This window comes from Ammospiza caudacuta, chromosome 1 (genome assembly GCF_027887145.1).
Source record: "Ammospiza caudacuta isolate bAmmCau1 chromosome 1, bAmmCau1.pri, whole genome shotgun sequence".
NCBI lineage: Eukaryota > Metazoa > Chordata > Aves > Passeriformes > Passerellidae > Ammospiza > Ammospiza caudacuta.
In genome coordinates this window covers 143386106-143408131 of record NC_080593.1, presented here as the reverse complement: position 1 = coordinate 143408131, position 22026 = coordinate 143386106, and the positions used below count along the sequence as shown (strand labels likewise).

Sequence of the window (22026 nt, the reverse complement as noted above, 5' to 3'; positions counted from 1 at the left end):
GACTTTGGCATTAACCTGTTTGAGTGGAAATGCTGACCTTCACATTTATAAGGCACTGATGAAGATGGGGATTAGGTCAAGGATAAAACCCTCTTAATGATGAGGACAGTGATTTGAGGCTCTGGATACCATTTGCATTTCATGCTCTCTCCTACATTTCCATTTGGGGTTTCCATCTTAGGTCTCTCTGTTTGTCAAGCATCTTTAAAAGGGTATGAATGCTGTGCCACATTTTTGGAAGGGATAATAGGATAAGGGTATTGTACACTCGCTACAGGGGATCACAGGAATGAACTAAACCTGAAGTCACTACTGGGGCTTGTTCTGAAGGGAATTAATTGGCCAGGGAGCACGCTGCATTCCTGCAAAGCTTATTCAACTCTTTCTTCAGTAGATGTAACAAAGGTTTCAAATAAAGGTGATAATCTCCTGCTACTTCAAAGTTTTTCAGGAATCACTGTGTAATTCTCTACAATGTTACAGGGAGGATTAAAAAACCACTATCCTATTTGTATTTATGCAGAATATTTTTTTGGACATAGCTGCCTTCTCCAGAGTAGTAGAGAAATTTTCTATCAGCTCCTCTATTTGTACCAGAGCTTCGCCCAGCTTTCCCTGTGCTGGGCATGTGACTGAAGGGGCTGACAGCCAGGTCTATATTTAGCAGTGCACAAGTCAGCCTCCTTTCATGCCTTAATTGCTGTAGTAACAGGAAACCACTTGTGAGTTATAACAAATGATGCAGAATTTTTCTTTACTGTCAACTCAGGAATTGTTGTTTCCCCATCTGGAATATTAAGGGAACCCAACTGAAGATCAATGGGACAAGTTTTTTCAATTTTGCTCGATTGCAGTTTTGGTGAAAACACTGAGGAAGAGCAGAGGAAGAAAAAAGGATGACAAGGAGGTGCCTTATGATCTTATTCCATGAATGAACTCATACATCAGAGTCAGAAATTGCTTTTGAGGATCCACCTCTGAACAAAGCAATAACACATCTCATTTTTAAGCTCCAATCCAGAATTTTGGTTGCATAGATCCTCTCATGAACTTATGTGCAAAGGAGTGCCTCTTTTTAGTAGATAGTGCCTCTTTTTGCTCTGATTTCTTGTTCTGTGTAAGTGATATTTTTGTTGTTTCAGTGATGTGTATCTGAATGATTACCTGAAATTATCTGGACAGGCTTTTTGGAGGAAACAAATTGGTAAATTCAAGACAAAACCCTCTGTAACTTCTAGATTACATGCCTTTGGAACCTAAAGTGATGTTATAATAGATCTAGATTATTAATATTTATTGTATTCTTCTTCTTGATACCCATTGGTTAATAATTAATTTAAGCAATTCAGTCACTATTTAAAAATCTATAAAACACTGCTCATATTTTTGCCTCAGATATGGCAATAGTCAGCAGAAGTATTTTCTAGGGTAGCTCTGGCAGTAGTACCTGCATTTAGTGTTAGTGTTCCCTGCCCCTGGGTGACACTAACAGATTCAGCTATAAAATTTTATGGTGGTGTTAGCTGCAATTTGAATAAAACATAATACATGCCTTTAGGCTTGCAAGTTCTCTTGTATGTCAGTTCTTAAAAAATTGATAATTCAGAAACTGGTGATGACAACTTGCTGGGTTTTGATTGGGTTTTTTTTTTTTAAATAAGTGCACTCCCATTACCTGTTAGTCAGTTGTGGTTAGTTTGTCAGCTAAGAATAATAGTTCTAAAAATAAATTGCAAGTACTTGTCTACAGTTGGCATAGTGACTTTAACTTGCTGGTTTGGACCAAGTTGTGGATGACGGTATTGTTTATGTTGATGGTTTTATATTTCACTCCTTCACCCCCATGCTCCCCCCCCCCCCCTTCCCCCCAGGTTCTAACAATTTTGTAAAATAGAGAAATAGATGGTTGTATACATTTTAAAAATATCAAGAACAGATTTAAGAAGCAGTAAATGTTTTTCTGCTTCCCAGACTTTGCTAATTCAGGGCTCAAGACATGTATTGCACTTGAACCTTGGTTTATAACCTCATTTATGGTAATGAATGTCAGTTAGAAAATAGCAATTCCTCACTCCACCATTTCATTTCATTCCCTCTGCAGTAAGATGAATTCTGTGTCTTACTGAGTGCTGTGACGCAGGATGAGCTGGTGAATGGCCATCGTGAAATGTAATTCTGGAGTACTTTAGAGTTGTTTTCTTTTTCCTCCAGACATTTAAGCTCTCAATTGTTTGATTCTGGCTGAATTGAGTTCTTTAAAGATGGTTTTGCAATTTGGATTTTGTTTTCCCTCTGGGAAAATAAACAAAGGACATGTTTCCCTTGCTGTACTCTCTGAATATTTTTATTCTCATTTTTTGCTGAGTCTTAAAAATTCAAATAGTCAGAACAACTTCCTATGAATAAATACCCTGTACTGAAATACATTTTGCTATCTAGAGTTTAAAAAAAATTTTTTTGAAGAATTTTTTTGGCTCTCAGTGCTTTCATATCTTGGAGAGTTTTAAAGTACGCTATGCTTTAAAAAGGTGGTATTGGAAATGATTCTGTAAAAAGGTTTTTGGCTTTCATGCCAGTTTTTCCTTCTCCATGTCCCAGCTTTAGACCAATCATTGGCCTGTGCAAGTAGAGCTGAGCTGCAGCAGCCCTTTCCTGCAGCAGGCAGAGCCTCAGTTCTCAGGGAAGTTGCCTTTGTGCTTTAAAGCTTTGTTTTGGTGCTCCAGAGGGGACAGCTTTTCCCACGAGCCTGGTCCTGCAGGCACCCTGTGGCAAGGTCCTGAGCCCCCTGCTCTGTGCTGGGGAGTCAGAGGCTCTCTCAGGCTCTGTCCTGGCTCAGGCAGGGAGCGCTGCCCTGGCCAGACCATGAGCAGGGCTCACCAGCACCAGTTACTGAACTTCATCTGGCAGACTTCTCCTGTCTCATTAATATGTGTAATCGTAGATTTTTTTTCACAGATTAATTTTTATCTTGATGATGAGGGAAGTTCTAAGCAAGGCACGCTTCCACACAAGTTTACAAGACTCCCTTTTATAAAATAAAGCTCTTGCATGTGCAGTAGGAAGGATGCCATTACTGGCATGAGCTCCCTGTGGCTGATCAGGAGCAGTCTGGTCTCCAGAGCATGGTGCCACCATGCTGTCCCCAGTGAACTCTCTGGCAGCTTCTGCCCTGATAGTGTTGAAGGACTGCTTGATAAAATGCCTACTTAGCAGGAATCCCATGCTACTGAAACAGATTATGTCAATGATTAAGTAGTTTTTGTTTATATTTGATCCCCTGGTATTTCCCTCTAGCTTGCACTAATTTGTCTTTACGCTAACCTCAAAGTAGTGTCCCCCAGCCTCCCTTTTTTAGAAACATCCCAAGGTAGCCCTTGATGTATGCTCAGAAGGAGCTGATGTTCTTTTTCTTATTATAACTTGGAACTCCCATTATGCCTAGATGTAAGACATTTTTATTTCTTTGTCCTTCTACCAAACATCCTTAATTCTCCTTCTTTTGGTAGTAAGTTTCTGAAATCAAATATTCACTGGGTTTTTTTAGCTTTTTTTAATAGCTGTCTAGCTAGACTGAGTAGAATGCAATTTTGTAGACTGACAGGTGCTATCAAACTCAGTTGTAGTTAAATCTGCAGAACTGATGTTCTAGAGCTTTGTAGTATTTTGTGACAAGCTGAATAGTCTTTTGTATTCTGTATTGATACCCAAAATAGATGGAAATTATCTAATCTAACTGGCTGTCATAATCAGGGAAAACTGAAAAGATGCCTTTCTCAGAGGTAGAGTGTTTCCTGGAAATTTCTTTATGTTACAGTTTCTTATTATAAAATCCTTTATATGGAGACATAGATCTAGAAATTTGATGGGCACTGCAGCAGGGGTGGTTTCAGTGGCAGTGCCACAGGAAGCCCAGTAGCCACAGTGGTTGGTGTGGGAGCTTCCCACCAGAGCAGAAAGCCATGGAGGGCAGCACTGTGTGACCTCCTGTGCTTGTGTTCAGTGTGGGGCTTTTATTCTCACACTGGCATTCAGCAGGATGGAGCAAATGAGTTTAGGGAAGCCTCATCAGGAATGTGACAGTGTTAACTTAGGTTTCCTGGCCACCCTGAGGGCATCTGGAGCTTTTGGAGTCAGTGGCCTCAGCTAATAATCTCTGTTTCAAGGTGGCTCTGATTTTCCCCAGTGTTTGGAAATTGTCTCTGAGGAAAGCTGCCCAAAGGGCAGTACTGGTGTATATAGACAGTTCTTTCTTTGTCTGTGCTTCTGTAAAAGATCTGCTTAACCTGTGAGAACAGGAGGAGATCCTATGAAAGTGAGTCCCATCCCCAGTCCCATTCACCCTGAACACAAGCTGGAAATTTTGATCTGATGTTTCCTTGCCATCAATACTCGAAGCTTCAGAAGATTGACTCTCGCGGGGGGGCCCCTCTGTTTGCCATGTTCCTCTTCCAGCCTGAGCTTTGAATCTGTGGATTCCTTGACATTTTTTAGGGGAGAGCAAAATAATCTTTATTTCTGTAGTATTTGGGCTATACTTGTCCCATTTCCTTGGTGAGTGCATCTGGTGTTTGTAGAGCTTAGGTAGTGTTTATATTGGGCAGAGGGAGGAAGCACCTCTTCAGTAACTGCTAGGGCTTGAAAGGGTTAGTCCTTCAGTTAGTGAAATTATTTTGGAAGTCATTGTCCTGGTTGGCTAAATACTGGTATTATGATCTAATGTTTTTTTCCTCAAAGGTACTTTAGTGAATATTTCCATTTCTTCCTTGAAATAGCTTTGAGTCTAAGAGTGACTTGGATGCAAGAATACTCACTCCAGTCTGCAGTGCTCAGACATAGGCTCAAATCAATCACACTCCGTGTTTGCAGCTTTGTCTTTCCATGACTTGTCTGCCCAAGTAAAATTTGAATACTTGAGAGCTGTAGTTTCCACTTTGTACCATTTTTAACCTTTGTCTGTGGAAGTTACCTCAGCAGAAGTATGGAAGCAACTTGTCATAATCTCATAATATTGGAAAATATTTGGGGAATGATTTTTTTCTGTTTTAAAAAGGAGGTCTTATACTCAATATCTACATTAAAAAATGCACAAGAGTAACCTAAAAGAGTAGCTAGGTTTTTTCCCTTGCTGCTGTTAAACAAGTAACTTGCTGCTGCATTCTGCACAGCATCTCTGATCACAACTGTGCTGGTTTCCTGTAGAGAAAGTACTCTGTCAGATTCAGGAGTGATGTCCTGGTCCTTGCAAACTCTCACTGACTTGAGTCCAGGATACCTGAAACATGCACCAAATGACCAAACTTAATCTGCTGTTACCAAAATCAGTGGTTTCCATTTTTGTTTTATTTACATTGCTGTGAAAAATACCTTTTGTGAGAATATGAATGGTACTATTTGTTTTGCAGACTCTCTGGGGAAAAGAAGGTTGTCTGCTGCATGTTTAGAGGACCTCTAAAAAATAACATACAATTGTCTGTAGAAGATGTGATTTTTCTAATTTTGGTGTGGTTTTGTAATTTTCAAATGAAGATGGCTGTTGGGCTGCTTCTGAAGTATGCTGTTACTGTGCATAATCACTTATACTGGTGTAAGTTTGTAATATTCTAAGAGATTTTGGCTTTTAATACCATGTTATCTTTTGTGAAAATAATAAAAATGTAGGTGTGAAGTATTTTTCTTTCCCATTTGATAGCTGTTAAATAACATAACTGCTTTTTTGCCTGCTAGAAATTTGGTAAAGACTTGATAATAAACTGAATCTATGATGAAGCAGCTAACTTTCTCATTTCATTTTGACTTCTCTAGAGAAGTTGGAGGTTGCACCACCATCTCCAGGACAACTGAGACATGGTAAAAGAAGAATGTTTGTTGAATGTGGTTCAGTATTTGTGCAGTCTCTCTTTGAATTGGCTTCATCTTTGTTCCACAAGTGCTGGTCTGTTCTCATCCCTGTTTATGGAGTAAGAGAAAACCAGAGCAAGCACCAACACTCACCCTGCTGCCTTTGTTTCATAACACCTTGGCTGGAGAATGAGCAGCACTGAGTGAAAGTAGGACACAAAGCCCAAATGAGAGCACACTGTTCAAAGCCAGCAGCAAACATTGTTTTTCTAAGCCAAGCAGTGTTGGTGCTGCAGTGCCTTGTGCAGGTTTTGTGTTTTGAAAGGACTGAGAAGTGGTATAAAATGGCAAAGAAATTGGAAACAGATTGTGCATTCATGATTCAAATTCTGATTTAGTTTCCAAATTAGTGTATTTTTGTGGTTTTGTCCTCTGCAGTGAGCAAATTTATTTAGGCAAACATTTTCCTTTTCTAATTATCTACTTTTTTTTTTCTAATTTGTCCGTCTCCCTCCTCCTTTGTCCCTGGAGTTCTGTTTACTCCATGAATTCCAAAATTCTGTGCATTTTAACAAGAATTTGAGGTCCCAGTTTAGCTCCAGTACACACATTTTGAAAATATTGGGCATATCTGTGTGCTTGTTTTGTTATTTATGTTTTGCTGAGTTTGTCCTGTGATAGTTTAAAAATAACTGAAACGTTTCATAGGTTTTGTGCTGTAGTCTTTCACCTGTGCAGTTTAGAAAATACGTGTATTCTCACAAACTAGCTACAGATGACCATTCATGTTCTAGTACCCTAAACATGAAAGATCTTGAATGTGGCTTTGGTTTTTTTGTGTGGTCATGGATTCATACTGTCTGCAGAAAGGAAACCCAAAAGGTACTGGATACCAGTTTCTTTTCATATGACTGTGGGGTTCATCCACTCTTCTTTCGTCCCTCTTCTTAGGTTTGCATCTCTAAGTTTGTAAAATAGAGGAATTATAGTCCAACATGAAGTGAAAAAAAAAAAAAAAACAAACTCCAACCAAATCCAAACTCTGCTGCATTTTAAATGTTAAAAAATGAAAAAAATTCAACTTTCAGCTGTATTGTTGTCATGTAGTCTCTTCTCATGCTGTATTTCGTCTTATGAAGTGAGCACCTTGAAATGCAGCTGGAGGCAATGCTGTGCAAATTCAATCCCACCCCCATCAAAAGCTTACAAGCTAAAACCTGAGAGAGAAAATTAAGAAGACAAAAAGGAATGAAACAGTAGCACTCTGCTCATTCTGAGAAATTACTCAGACCAGCATGTTCCAGGCTTCTGCAACAGAAATATTTTCAGAAAGGTTTTAATTTGTTTTAGAAGTAAAAAAGAAGAAAATGCATGAAACAAAAGGTGGAGTTTGGTTTCTTAAGCAATGTATTAAAAAGCAGCTACAAGTCTAACTTGCACTGAGGATAGTGCTCATACAAAGTCGAGATACAATTCACAATTGAAATTGTGAGATAATTAACAGTATATGACACCCTAGTGAAACCCACCTGAACATTTGCAGATTTGGCTGAAGGAGTTTTGACGAGAATTGAAATACTAAATTTTAGGAATGTGTGAAGAAGATGGAGTTTCTTTCTTGCACAGAAATAGTGAGGGACTTGCAGAAAAAAGGGTCTTTATTTCAAGAAGTCTGGTGAGACAGTTTGGTGATTTTCAGTGATACTGCAACATTGCTGTAAGGTCTGTAAATAGTAGCAGAGTTAGTGTAGTTTTAAGTATTTCTCCTATGCACTAATAGGTATAAGTAGTTTCCACCTGAAATCGTAAAAGTATTTGCAAAGTAGATTTTTTAGCTGGTTCTTCACAAACCCTTAGTAACATTTCTGTGTAGCAAAGGGTTTTACCACACCTGCCAGCAACAAAAAGGTGACCAGGAGGAAAGGAATTTTGTGTATTTTGCCTTTGTTTCTCTTAAAACCAGTATTAGACATTTCAGTTGTTCCTGTGCACTAGTGAACTCTCTTATGAATACTTATTTTTTCTTTGTTACTTATTTCTTTTAGTGTTCTTCCACAATGCATTACCTTTTGTAGGGTTTGGATTTTTGGATAACGCAATTATGATTGCTGCGGTAAGTTCACTGTTTAATTCCTTGAACAAGTGTGTAAGATTCATGTTTTTCAAGAGAACAGAATAGAATGGCCTGTGAAGTCTAGTCTAGAAAGTCCCCCTGCTCAGGACCATCTCAGAGTCTCTAGTCTAACCTCCTGCTCAAAGCAGAGCCAGCTGTAAGATGAGACCAAGTTGTTCATGGTTTTATCCTGAGGGACTTGAGAAATCCAAGGGCAGCTTGTCTGAGCAACCTGTTCCAAAGCTCAGCTGTCCTCAGGATGGAAAATGATTTGTTATATCCAACTGGAACATGTCTTGTTTTAGTTGATGCACATTGTCTCTCATCTTTTGACCATGTTCTGGTGTTTCATAATGTAGACCATGTGGTTTTGTTTCTTCAGCTGAGAACAGAAGGAGCTGTGATACTGTGTTTTATTCGTTTGCTCAGTATTTGTAGAAGTTTTTGTTCAGAGCTCTACAGCTAAAAATTGCAGTGGGGAAGATGCTATGCAGGGATAGGGGTTGCAGGTTTGTCCCCCAGCTGCCTGAGAGAGTACAGATGAAATTAAAAGACTTTCAGAAGTAGACCCTTGCCTTAGGGGGAATGTATGCCAGGAAGATAAGATCTCTGTGATCTAATACAAGAAATATCCATTTATCCTTTCACTTTTAATGTAAACAAGCAATAAACAATACTTTTGTCAGTTGTATCAATATAATTTATTTTAACTCCAAATCCCTCAAATAATGAGAAAAATCTTTATTTTTCAGGGAACCCAGATAGAATTGTCAATTGGAGTTGTCTTAGGAATTTCAACTATGGCAGGCAAGTATTAAAATTGCAGCACGTTTAGACTAATATGGCCCATTCCTATATTTTAAGCTGAAAGTAGCACACAGGGCTGGAAATGGCTCTTCCTCAGTCTTGCAGCTGCATTTCCTAATAAAGAAACAACCTCTGGGTGAAGCTAGGACATATTCCATTTGTAGAAATGGAATTTCAGTTCAAATAGCTTTTGAAGTGCTTGTTGTTGATTTCAGCCTAACAATTAAAATCCTGGGTCAGTTGGGAAAGCGTATTTGCATTTCTGTGATGGAACTGCTCTAAGTTCCCTAGGGCCCAGTGTCAATGTATGTGGATATATGTGTTTGTATGTTGCTAATGGCTTGCAGTGCTAAGGGGAGATCAGTGTTGGTGTCTTTTTACTGCACTTCTTGGTGGCTCCTCTGCCTTTGTGAGATACCACAGGAGGCCAAGCAGCCACCCTGCCCCTGCCCTGGGCCAAACTGATAAGCTCTGCTCAGCAGCTCTGGTGCCTCTGCAGTGTCACAGGGTGCTCATGGATCCACCAGCTGCAGGTGCAGCATTGCTGAAAAGCACGAGGAGGGAGAGCTGAACTGAAAATGTTACAGCAGGGCAAGTTAAAGATTTGGAAATTTGCAGGCCTTGGTTCAATGTGAGACAGTCACAGGAAAGCTTATCTTAGTAAGGTCTGCTGTGAAATCTGTATTTTGTGTGTAACTTTGTTCACTTGTGTACAGTATTTCTTCTTGAATTGACACAGTTCATGGATATATTGACATGTTTATCAAAGCTGCATACCTGAGTGACAGCTCCTTCTATTTCCAGTGCTCCTGTGCCTCTTCAGGCACTGGGTGGCTTTTCTTGGTGTCCAGCATTAGCTGCATGGAGCTGACAATCATGCACAGCTGTTCTTAACTCTGATCTCAAAAGTTATGTTGATTTCCAGGTGTTAGTGCTGTCTTTTTTGTATTTGTCAAGTTTTCGCCATGTAAATTAGTTGCATGTAAAATAGTTGCACCTCTTACTAATTCTAATCTGCTGCTGTTATTAAATTGTAATAAGGTCAGAATAAAAGCTAAAATATAAGGAGCTTAGGTCTAGTCTTTAATTCTATAAAAAATGAGAGTATGCAAAGGTCACTGCAGGGTGGGAGCTGGGTTTGTTTGTAGCTAAAATAATACCTTTTTCTCTTCCCTCTTCCTCCCTCCAGCTGCAGCTTTGGGAAACCTTGTTTCAGATTTAGCTGGACTGGGGTATGTATGAACTTGTGTTAAGAATATTAAGTGCATTCATTGAGATGCAAAGTGGAAAAATAATTTGTTTTGTAATGTAATATAGTTCTGCCTAATATACCGTCTCAGGTTGTTATCCCCAGATCTGAAGAGATTTCCTTCTCCTCAGCTAGAACAATATCTCTGCAATGTCTTCAGGTTTAGGCATACCTATTTCTGATAAAAACAGATCCAGCTTTTTTTAGTTTTTACAGGAAGTTCCTGTATAACTGCTGGAAGTAAACCTGTTTGTTATGCCTGTTTTTCCCACTTTCACTCTGTTTTGTTTTCTGCAAATTACACGGCTTGCCACTAACTAGTTTGTGTGTGACCTTTCCTCCAGTAAAGGTTACTTAAAAAGCTCTGTAAAATTGCATTAACATTCACACCGGTTATGTTGTACTGCATAAGGTTTTTTAGTAATACTGTGTCTTCAATCAGTGAGATAATTAAATTACATTGCAAAATGTGACCTTTAGAAGTCTGAACTCTGTTCCATAACTTTCTCTCAATCACTTTATTGTTATGCTGAAGGAAAAGCTCTTGTCTTTAAGTTCAAGTATTTCAAAACGCTCACTTAGAAGATACTGTGAGATTCAAAATCATTTGTTCTTGTTTTCTTGTTCTCCAGTCTTGCAGGTTATGTGGAAGCTCTGGCTTCCCGGCTGGGTCTGTCAATCCCTGACCTGACACCCAAACAAGCTGACATGTGGCAGACCCGGCTCAGTGCACACTTGGTGAGTATCCTGTGGGCAGCACTGCTGGAGTGGAGCTTTTTGTGTTCAAACCAGCTGATAAATGCTTTTTGTCACTTTTTCCATTTATTCCTTGATGACCACCAACTTTGTGCATGTTCCCCATAGGGTTTAGTCTTGAGTCCATGACAGGGAGAATCAAGAGATGGGAATTTTTTGAGCTTGAGAGGTTTTTTTGTACACAGCAAGCCCAAGTGACAAGTGACATGGATAGTCTCTGCAATGACTTCGTGTACACTGTGCAGATACCTGGGCTGAGTTCTGGCTGCGGTGATAAGATAATTTACTTGGAAGTTATTACCATTTAGTAGTTCTCTCCTATATATTCTTTGTCAAGTGCTTGCTATTCATATACCTGTGCTGGTTTGTACTAATTTCTAATGTTCTATAATTAGCTTGGATATGAAATCAGCTTTTCTCTGGCCAAACTTTTAACATTTGAGTGGTATTCACTGCCTGTGTTTACAGTTACAGGACACTCACCTTGCAGATGCATTTTCAGGGTGATTGCTTACTTAACATCTAAATATTTGAAGTGGTCCCACTTCAGCAGTGAGCAATGATTAAAGAAACAGATTATCAGAAATTGAGTAAAGAAACAGATACTTCACTTTGTCAGAATGAGCCTTCATTGGGAAAAAATACTTTTGGAGATTTAAGGGAGAAGAAATAGCACTTATTGAGGAAAAGTTATGGTAGAAAAAGTCAGGTTTTAGCAGTGATGGATCAAAGCACAGAGCAGTGAAGAGTTGGCATGCTGTCAGGGCGCTGCCCCATAGTCTAAGAGTCTTCTCAGTAAAAGCTGAGCCTGTGGCAAAACCTGTCATTGCACTCAGTTTGTTTATATTCCTTTTCTGTGAAAAGACTTCTGTGCACTTTTGCCTGTATGGTAGCATTTTGTCTTTTTTACCTGCTGTCTGAAGTTTTTCAACACTATCCACCTACTGCTATTGATGTGGTTTGGAGGCTGCTTGTCTTTATTGCCTCTCCTCTTGACTTATAAATTCAGGTCAACTGAAATGTTTTCCAGTTTTTGTTGGTTTTGCCTTTTGCCTTTGAAAGCCATCATGTTTGCAAGGAGCCACTCATTCCTTTGATGATTTGCAATGCCAGATACAAGCAGATGCATTTATAATTGCACCTAAAATATGTGTAGGTGTTGTTTTGGTGGCTTGTTGTTTTGGTTATTTTTTTTCCTTTCCTGGCCATTCTGCTAATCCTTTGAATGTCTGTTTCCTCCCTTACCACTTGTGCAGCTCTTCATTATCATTGCCCCCCTCCTTCAGAATTGTCTTTTGTCATAGCAAACACTGTTTCGAACCTTGTCATATCTGTCTCTCTCTCATAGACTGTGTTTCTAGTCTGCATGCTAAGAAAAATGTGATTCCCAGCTGAAAAGTAGGACAAGGGTTGTGTGTCCCTGGTTGTGGTGGTACATGGGAAATGAGTAATCTAATAACTAATCAGTGAAAAACTTAATTTTTCCCCCTCTTTCTTTAGGGTAAAGCTATTGGAGTGACCATTGGCTGCATTTTAGGAATGTTTCCTTTGTTGTTCTTTGGAGAGGAGGAAGAAAAACTGGAAGAAAAATAATAATCTTTTTACAAGACATATACAAATGTAAACTACTGTACCTCAATTATTCAATTATGCTGTCAATATTTAGGAATTAACAGACAGTAAAAAAATGTATAGACTTGGGAACAAAACCTTCAGCATGTCATTTTATGGAAACACTAATTTATTGTGGCCTTGTTGTGTTCAGTACTTCTTTTTATAAGATATCATCTAACTTTTTATTTAATTGTAAATTTTTGAAGTGTTTTCACTTATGGCAAGATGTTTACCACTTTCCCCTTTGAACTTATTCTTTAATGGATTATTACTTCAATAATCCACCATGGATGACAGTATCACTCTTAAGCTGCATATTGGTTGCTTAACAGTTGTAATTGCATGACAGAAATATCACTGGTGTTCATCAGGTCCTTCAATGCAGATTACTAAGAAGGTCAGGGATGAGTAATTTGAAGTCCCTCACTTTGCAAGGAGACTGGTTGCCCCTCACCAGCTATCATTTTGCACTGCCTTAGATTAGATATTTCAGTGATCTTTGACAGTATAGTTTAATTTTTTTCACAATTCTGACTTAAGTGTCTCTGAATTGTCTTCTGATGATCATGTTGATGCTTTGACAAGGTAAGTGTTTCCAGTGTAGGCTCTCTACCAAGTCCATTTTTAAAGTGGTGATTTAACACCTTCTGTACTTCCATATTTGTGCCTCTTTTTTCCCTTTCTAAACAGTGTTTTGTGAATTGAGTTGAAATATCCTTAAATTTGTCTTCCTCTGTTTTGAGTGTGGTATTAAAGAATTAGACCAACTGTTTCAAAACCACAAACAACTTTTTAAATTGTTCTGCTTAATATAAGGTGTGAATAATTGATTGGGTAGATGAGGCCAGGGAACAGTTCAGGGTATGAATGAATGCTGGCATTGCACGTTTGTTATGAGTGGTTCAGTTGAAATAATAAGTGTACCATCAGTCTGGATTAGAGGACCTGATTTGATGATAATACCTTTGTGTTTAAGATTAGCCTTTGCTACTTTTTTTTTCCTGAGACAATTAGTTAAAAAAAACAAGCAACAAAAATAGGAGAATTGAGGCCTTTTTACTTTTATTTTTGTAGTCTCACTTGGCGTATTATAGACCTGACAGTATCACGTAACTGTGCTTTTTTATATGGTTATGAATAAAATGATGACAACTATTGAATATTCATAATATTTCAGGATCTTACTTGCCAATAGCATAATGCTAAACTGCTAATTGTCCCTTAGAGAAGAAGGTTTCTTACTTGTTTGAATACCACTTGGAAAAGCCACTAAAAGGTGACACAGCCAGGGCACTTTGAAAGTTTTGTTGTTGAAATTGCTAGCACTCCTGAAACCTAGAGAGAAAAGTTAAAAAAAAAATCAAGTCCTCTGATAATTTTTATTTGCTGTAGGAAAAGTCTTACTGTAATGTGTGTGTTTTACAAAACTCATTGCTTAGCTCCTTGTTATAAATCTGACTTCTCTGTTCTGATTTCTAGACGCCCTTTAACAGCAATACTGAAACTGACTTCAATGAAGGTGACACTTGTATCTGTTTCTTAAAAAGCAGATGTTGAAAGCTTGGAGTGAGTAGTCCTAATAGTATGTGCTGTACTTTGCACATTAAACCAGGAAAATCTGGACCAAGCTGTAAAACTGTATGAAAGCTCAGCCAAGCAGCAAACACAAATGCAGAGGAGGTTCACTTGTGCTTCAAAGGTGGAAGCTTTATTAAAATAAAAAATAAAAATCCAAATAACAACAACCTCCCCAACTATAACACAAAAATATCCACCAAAAAAACCCCAACCCACAAAAACAACCCAGAAAGGCAATTATGCACTCTTTCACCAACAGATTGCTGCTGGTTTACAGTACTTCAGTGTTCAGAGGTTTTTTTACTCATCCACACATTTGTCTTCCCTTGAACTTTTAACTTTTCTGCCTCTGCGTGCACTTTTGTTTCTATACAAAGCTGTATGTAGATTTCACATTTTTCTTAAACTGAAGTACAAGTCAAAGCAATTTTACATAGCTTCTTTTGTTGCTGTTTTTACAATTACTTCAACATTGTTTCCCATTACAGTACTGACATCTTGATTGAAATCTTCCAGCAGTGGCCAAATCTCCGTTCTTTGGCATTGTACCATTGCAACACTGTTTTCATCACTCTGTTACAGCTCATGAAAACAATTGGAAGGTTGTGCCAGCTGTCACAGTAGTATTTGTTTCGTAATGGCAATAGGAAAGACTGTGTAATATTGTTAAATAGCTTGTGCATGTAAATTGAGTACCTTTTGTTGCTGTATGTCAAACTATTGTACTGCAACCAGTGCTTTTATTGAGAATCAATGAACTAAAGTATCTTGAAAGAAGTTAATCATGTGTCTTCTTGTTAAACTGTTTAGTTGACCACAAAAATGTGGAGGGCAAGTGACACATGGTAAGAAATATTGGGTATTTTAGTCTGATACCATAATGAAGGTGACTTCTGGGGTTTCAGTATTTGATAAAGGTGAGGAATAAGTTGTGATGTGAGAGGATTAGTGGTGCTGTTGGAGGCTCAGAGAAGGAGTTTGTAGGGGCCAAGCTGCCCCCCTGAGAACCAGGTAGTTCAGGATCCACACTTATGTGGGCATGGCACTGCTGTGTGTGGAAGAGAAGATCTGTGCCCTGTCTCTCCACAAGGAGAATGGGTTTTTCTGGGGTATATGGATGAAAGTAATCCCTGATGCGCTGATCACACTTACTGAAAACCTGACTGAGAAGACACAGTCCCTTTCACTTTCTGGTATCTTCTCCCTTCCTGATAAAAGGAAAAACAAAACACTGCAGGCTTGTTAAGTGACTTCAGTATTGCTCTATTTTTTTTATTCTATCCATTTGTCCTGTGTTAACAGGAATTTCTTTTGCCTTGAAGGGCTGGCAGACCCAAAATTGTATTTGAAATACTGTCTTCTATTGTAATTCAAATTATAAATGTATTTTTGACTGTATGTTATCTCTATTATCTCTAGGAACAAAGAACGTGCATCCGATAATAGGGTTACCCAAATCTTCTTGCCAGTATTTTCTCATGTGTGTACTTTTACATAAATTATTTGAATTCAGACAACATATTTTGTATTGTCTTTAATTAAATTGTTGAACTTTCTGTAAACTTTTGTACTACAGCAAAGCTGTTCTGTGTTTCTTTATTAGACCAGATGCTGGAGGGGAAATATTAATAATATCCTGTGGGTATTCAGCCTCAGTTATACAAAATGGGAATTTATTATATTTAAGTTATAAGCAAGCGGTCCTTTGTCACTGTCATAGGAAATACCACCATGGAGTGGTACTGCTGTCTCTTCATGCTCAGAAGAGAGCAATTTAAATAATTAAAATATTTGCATGGTAAACTGGTGGTGTTTGTGATTAATATTAATCAGAAGTTCACTTGCACTTGAACTTTTGGAATTAACTGAGGGTTTTTGTTTGTAGCCTAAACCATTTTGAGCTTTCCTGGATGTTGGAGCTCTTCAGTTGTTTTTTTTTCTTGTTGGACAGTCCTTTTTTGTGGATGTCTGTGCAAGAAGAAGTGCTGTGAGTAAAACCTCTGTACTGTAAGGATGGTCTCATTCAATTTTGGGAACCTGTACAGGCTGGCTGTTGTTTTACTCCATTGTGGTTGTGTTGTGTAGTTGAACTTCATTCCTGCTGTTCAGAGAGCCTGCACACTTCTACCTGACATTTCCCTTTTCTTGATCTGATGTTTTACACGGTCTATTGACACGCTAACAAAGCAGCAGTATATAAACTGAAGGTCTTAATAAACTATGGAGGAATTACCATCCTTCTCTGAGAGTCTTATACCTCTGGAATTTCTCAATCTAAAATATTAAGAAAATAGCTAGACCTCATAACACAAATTCAAGCTCCAATTTTGAAGTTTGTATTAGGTATTTGTTAAGGCTTTTCCCTTGCCTCAGTGTTCAGGACCCTTGGCATCCAAAGTGTTGCTTCAAAATAGCATTGGGGCAGGGAAGGGGCTGTGGGCTGAGGGTTTGGGCAAAGTTGAGATTCTGAAGCCAGGCAAGATAAATGCAGAAGGAATTTTTTAATTTTGTGCTGGAAGACAGCTGTGTGTGTTAAAGTGCTGATGCAGTACTTCTCCTGTAAGTAGATGTTGCCAAGGTAAGGCCTTTTGCAGGCAGGAAACAGTTCTGACTTACCAGTCTTCAGCTTAGTAGTGGACAGTATGTGAGCAAATGGTTTAAAGGACTAAATGCTGCTTCACAGTCCTGAGTTACTCTTCTGTGTATGTGTGCAAAGATTAAGTCGCTGTAAAATACAAAAGTATTTGAGACCTTAAATTAATGCATTTTGTGTCCATTTTGTGTTCTGTTCTTGATACTGTACTTATCAGAGTGTCTTTTTTTTTTGTCTGTTGGCATGAAAAAGACCTTATGCTTTTGCCTTGAGAGCTTAAGCACTTCCAAACATGTGAGTATTGATTGATCTGTTAGAAAATAGAGTATCTTGTTATGGAATATGAAGTGTCCTGAGTGGGACCATTCACTGTTTAGAAAACTTGGATCCAAAGGGTAAAATTTGCTGTATGGGATCTACTGCTGCCATTCCTGTTCAGAAGAGGTTTCCACTGAGCAGTACCAGGGATTGGTAGGACAATAACAGGGAGTGCTGCCTTGTCTTTGCACAGCACTGCTACTTGGGTTTGGCAGGGTGGTTTTGTTTGCATTGTGGTGTTTCTTTATAGTTTTGTGAAAATTACTTGTCTGTTATTTTCAGCTAGTAACAAGGAAAGTGAGGAGAATGAGATTCTTCTAAGTCATTCTGCCTACATGGGGATGCATAGGGGTCTTATTAAAAGAGGGAAAAAAAATTATTTTTATTCATGGTACTTTCCTGCTGTTCTCTATGCTGTGAGAGTGATTTTAACATGCTGGAACATTGGAAGATTCCAAAGGGCTAGTGAGGTTTCCCTCCCCCAGACTGGCTTCTCTGCTCATCTAGCCATTCAATCATAAAAGGACCCATCAAAGGAAAGGAGATATAAAAGGACAGAAGTCCTTGAACAGGAAGAGAAGAATGTTTACAGGTGATTAACCTTTGCAATACAAGGGGCAAGCTACCAAATACCACACCAAAAGCCAGTTGGATATTAAAAGGGGAACAACCTCTTTTGGTGAAGTTTCAGGTAGGCTTTCATGAAGATCTGTGACTGTTTTTTTCTTTTCTGCTATTATTTATTTGCCTCTTTTTGGGTAGGAACACTGGAGAAGAAGTATCATTTTCCTTCTGCACACTTTGCTCCCTGAGAGATCCACAATGTTCTAAGGAATGTCAGGACTGGAGAAGAGTCTGCAACCAGAGCCATTGTTTGTAGGAAAACATCCCAAGAAGAGCCCATACTGTGATAGGCTGTCTTATCTTCATTTGTAGTCCTCATTTGCATTGTAAAGGGAAGCAGACACTGGGATGGTTTCTCTGGGAAAAGAAATGTTTATCTTGGATGGTGTTCATTTGTGGCAAGGGTTATTGTGCTACATGCTGAGGAGCAGGGTAGTCCTTCATGTGGCTATTAAAAAAAGAAGAGGTTCCTCCTGACCCCCCATTGGAAACCTTAACATCTCATAGGATAGTCCTCTGCTAATCTGTGCAGTGGATGAATGGCCTGGCTGTGTGATTTGCAGATTTTAAAGTCCTAGGAATGCCAAAAGTCAGTTGCATGTCATTTTTCTACAAGTCACCAAGATGACATGTGAGGGATTTGGGCACTTGTAAATTCAGTCACATGTGGATATCCTTCAGGCTTCAAGGCTCAGTTTTCATATGTTGGGGGGATTCTTGAGATGGGATTTCCCCACCTAAATGTAGGTTTTTCATGTTGCAACTGGGCTACTCCATCTGTGTTATATAGCTCATGACCCCTTTGTGTATGGCAGAACCAGTCCTGCAGAGTGTGTTTTGTCTGATGTCGGTGTTGCAGTTCAGGGTGGGATTTCTCACATGCTGCAGGTAGGAGGGTATTGCCTTACAGCCTCTGCACCAAAAATACACTGCTGATGTTAATTCCTACAGTCTTCTAATATTCTTTAAGCCATGGTGAATATTTGGAGTGTAATGGAGTTTCAGCCCTTTCTTTTGCCCAGAGTTTGCACAGGTTTTGATTGACCTGCCCTGTTCCATGTTGCTTTTGGTCAATGAAATTATGAATTAGGCAAGATAGCTTGTTCCATGAAATGGAAGAGTTTATTTCCCCATGAAATAACTGGTTCATTGGATGGAAATTGCTGACTGTTGTAAAGCAAACTGACCTTTTGAGCGGAGCAGCTTGGTGGCAAACAGGGTTGACAGGGAAACAAATGACTTCTTTAAAACTTTCCAGCAGGGAAGAGCTGCTCCTTTCTTGATGGTTGTTCTCTCTGACACTCTGTGTCAGCAACAAATTACAATGGTTTTTTGTTTTGGTTTTCTTTCTGCTGTTGTGACAAGTGATGCTGATGTTATGTATTGCACAGCAGTGGGGTTCTCTGTTGTAAGTTACTTTGCATGAAAAAGGCAGTCTGCTAAATTAAACAGCTAATTCAACAAAAAGGAACTTAAAGCATACATGAGGCAGCACCCACACTTTGTGCCTATAAACCAGAGACCAGAGGGCAAGGACAGCAACTCAGAGGCTGGAAAGCTCCTGCTGCTAAGGCACCTGTTTCAGAAAGAACCAGTCTGCTGCAGGACAAGTCATAGGTGTCTTCTAACATACCAGGGGTGTCCTCTGATAAACTCTCAGTATGCACTGTGGTTTTTGCAGATCTTATCTCACATCCTCATCTAATCTTATTCTGGGTAAAGTTTGCAAATAGAGTCCTTTAGTTTGTGATGTGGTTATTTCTTTTATTTCCTCCACATTATAAGAAAGTGCAGAAGGAGTGGTAGTGCCACAGAACAAAAGGTGGATGTTTCTGCATTTCCTAAACATGCTTTTTTCTTTGCATCAATGCTCTGGAGATGTGTAAATGTTAGAAAAAAATTAAGCATCCATGGTTGTTGCTATCCATAAATGACTGTTCTGCTTGCACCTGGCAGCATTGTGTCAGATGTTGCAGCCATGGTGATGCTGTGGCTTTTTTACAAACTGTGGCCTACAGCTTTGATATATTTTGCTTTCAGTTGTGTGGAAGTTTCTTCCTAACCTTCATTTTTTAACTACTCTCAGTTTGCTACTTTGAATTAGTACTCCTCAGTGTGTCACACTGAGTAATTCCTCCCCATGGTAAGTGTATATGCATATTGAAAAATATTCATCTATTGGAAATATGTCCATTCTTTTAACTACACTTAGTCACTGTTGGAACATAACCACTCTTTTCTGTATATCCCATTAATCCCCTGTAGCACTGTTATTTCTGCAAGTAAATAAGCTCCATTTTCTAGTGCTTTAAAACACAGCATGAAGTAGTTCAGGGACTGTCACAAGATAGCTGTAACAATTAGGAAAATCTGAGTTACTTTCCCTTCTTCCTGATACTCTTGTCTGTGTAGTCAAAACTGTGTCAGCCTTTATGACTGCACAGAGGGAGTGTCCTTCATTTTCACTCACCTTTGTCTTTCCAACCCTGCTGCCTCCTAACACTTACTGGTTGTTCCAAATTTCTGCCTATGCAATTAGATTTTATTTTGTATTTAAAATGTTTGAATTTTCTCCTAACCTCCTTGAATCCTTCTGACAGTATCCTGCCACAGGCAGAGTGTAAGCAGTAGTTAGGGGAAAGTGTATTTAGTTATATATTAACGTTAATATTTTGCTTCCTGTCTTATAAATGCCAGTTATGTCAAGCTGTGCATATTCTCAGCATTACTTAGCACCCATGCAAAACCAATTTTTTGCTGGTTTTCTCCACAATCTGTGTCTCTCTTTTTTTTTTGCCCCCGTAATTTTTAAGAATTATTAAATGTTCAATCCACAGGAGCAGACTCTGGTTTTGCTGATCTTACTGAATCAATTTATAGAAACTGGCAGTTCTGTCACTTAATAATACTGCTGGAGGAGTCTACAGCATGTCAGCTTGTCATTCTCTTTGCAGGATAGTATTTGTCTCACTTAGCTGTGGCTGTCTAGAAGTTACACATCCCTCTGAGCCATGCAGGGAGTCAGAGAGGCACCTCTGGAGCATGGTGCATCCCCCTGCTTCCAAAGAGGAAGAAAAGCTGACTAACTCTAAGTTATTTCCCAAATTTGTGGGTAAGCTGAGCTAAATCCAGTGTTAGCACTTTCTGGCTTTTGAGCTATGTGCAGTTTCTGGCTCCTCAGGACCAGCTCCTGTGCTCATGGCATGTCAGATGGTGGGGCTCAGTTTGGAGATTGCTGCCCAGTCTGGATCCTGGGAGAAGAGGAGCCAGCAAAATCTATTGCACATCTGAATCACAGGGGTGACCCAGGCCAGTGAAATGGGCATTTGCAGATGTGATGGATACCTCCTGGGGCTGTCCCACATTAATTTCCCTGACTCCTGGACCCTTGGCTGTATGACAATTTTGATACATGCCTTGTAGGGTCTAGAAGATGAGTGACTTTTGCAATCAGTGTGAGTGTAGAGAAGAATAATAGTGGTGGATGAGAATTCATTTTAACATGACTGTGCTCCAAACTTGGAGTAAACTCAAAGCTACAATAAAGTCTTTCTCCTTCAGAACTAAACACTACTAAATTAAAAATAAAGACACTGGTTTTGGTTGTGGTGTGGAATTGGCAGAGTGGCATTTCTGTTGGCAGACAATAAAAGGGCTGCTGTCCTTCACTGGATAAAGAGGGAGGCTGTTACGTTCTTGGCCTGAAAGAAATAACAGTGCCTCATCTCTGTTGGAGACTTGCCTTAATGTCTTAAGTGACTTTTGGAAAAGCAGGTCAGGTTCTTTGCTAAACTGCATTCACAGCCTCTAGTTCCCTGTCCAGCTCTGGAAACTTGGCAGAGCAGATTCTGGCAGTGGTATACCAGGTTTCTAGGTAGTTTGAAGCAGATTTGACCGGGCTGGATCCAGAACACAACAATGAATGGAAAATGTGTACAGACTTCTGTGAAATTCGGTGAACAGACAGCAGGGCCTCTGTGCAGTGCCTGCTGGTCTGGTTCTCCACCAGGTGAGATGCACAGATCATGGTGGGCATTGTCTGTCTGTAAAAGGTGCATGAGGGTTGTCTGGGAAATTGGGAAGCTCCTTTTCCAGGAGCATAAGCTCCAGTTAAATTTGAGCAGCTGCCACAGGATGAGCACCTGTTGTGTGCACAACACTGAGGGTAAACTCATGGGTGCTGAGGCCACTCCACTTTCCTTCTTGTGATGAGACCTTTAACCAAAGTTTAGTTGGGCCTGTAAGATCTGTGCATAGGTACAGAGCTTCTAACTCTATATGTGGTGCATTCCTGCCCTCTGCAATGCTGTAGGGGTATTATTTGTCAATTTACTTGGGCTTTTAACACCAAAGTACATATGTAACTACTAAGGATCCAGTCTGGTGATGCTGGAGTCACTCAGTTGTGGAAAGTTACAGTTCCGTGTCTCCCTGCAGACTGTTCTGGGTAAAAGGTTCATAGGATCTGAGGTACAGCACCAACAGCAAGAAAGATGTGAATGTCCCTTCAGTCTCAAGGATGAGGACTAACTGTGG

General features: G+C 39.4%; 1 protein-coding gene across 3 annotated transcripts in view; it reads left to right on the top strand.

The window, feature by feature from the left end:
• Nucleotides 1-15750, top strand: part of TMEM65 (transmembrane protein 65) — a 31375-nt gene extending 15625 nt beyond the window's left edge. For all 3 annotated transcript variants that reach the window (XM_058807144.1, XM_058807136.1, XM_058807127.1), the window contains 6 exons: nt 5803-5847; nt 7884-7951; nt 8704-8758; nt 9948-9990; nt 10640-10745; nt 12264-15750. In XM_058807144.1, the coding sequence (XP_058663127.1) occupies nt 5803-5847; nt 7884-7951; nt 8704-8758; nt 9948-9990; nt 10640-10745; nt 12264-12356 (410 nt within the window). In that variant the 3' untranslated portion in view covers nt 12357-15750. The remainder of the gene's footprint in view (nt 1-5802; nt 5848-7883; nt 7952-8703; nt 8759-9947; nt 9991-10639; nt 10746-12263) is intronic.
• Nucleotides 15751-22026: the final 6276 nt, after the last annotated feature.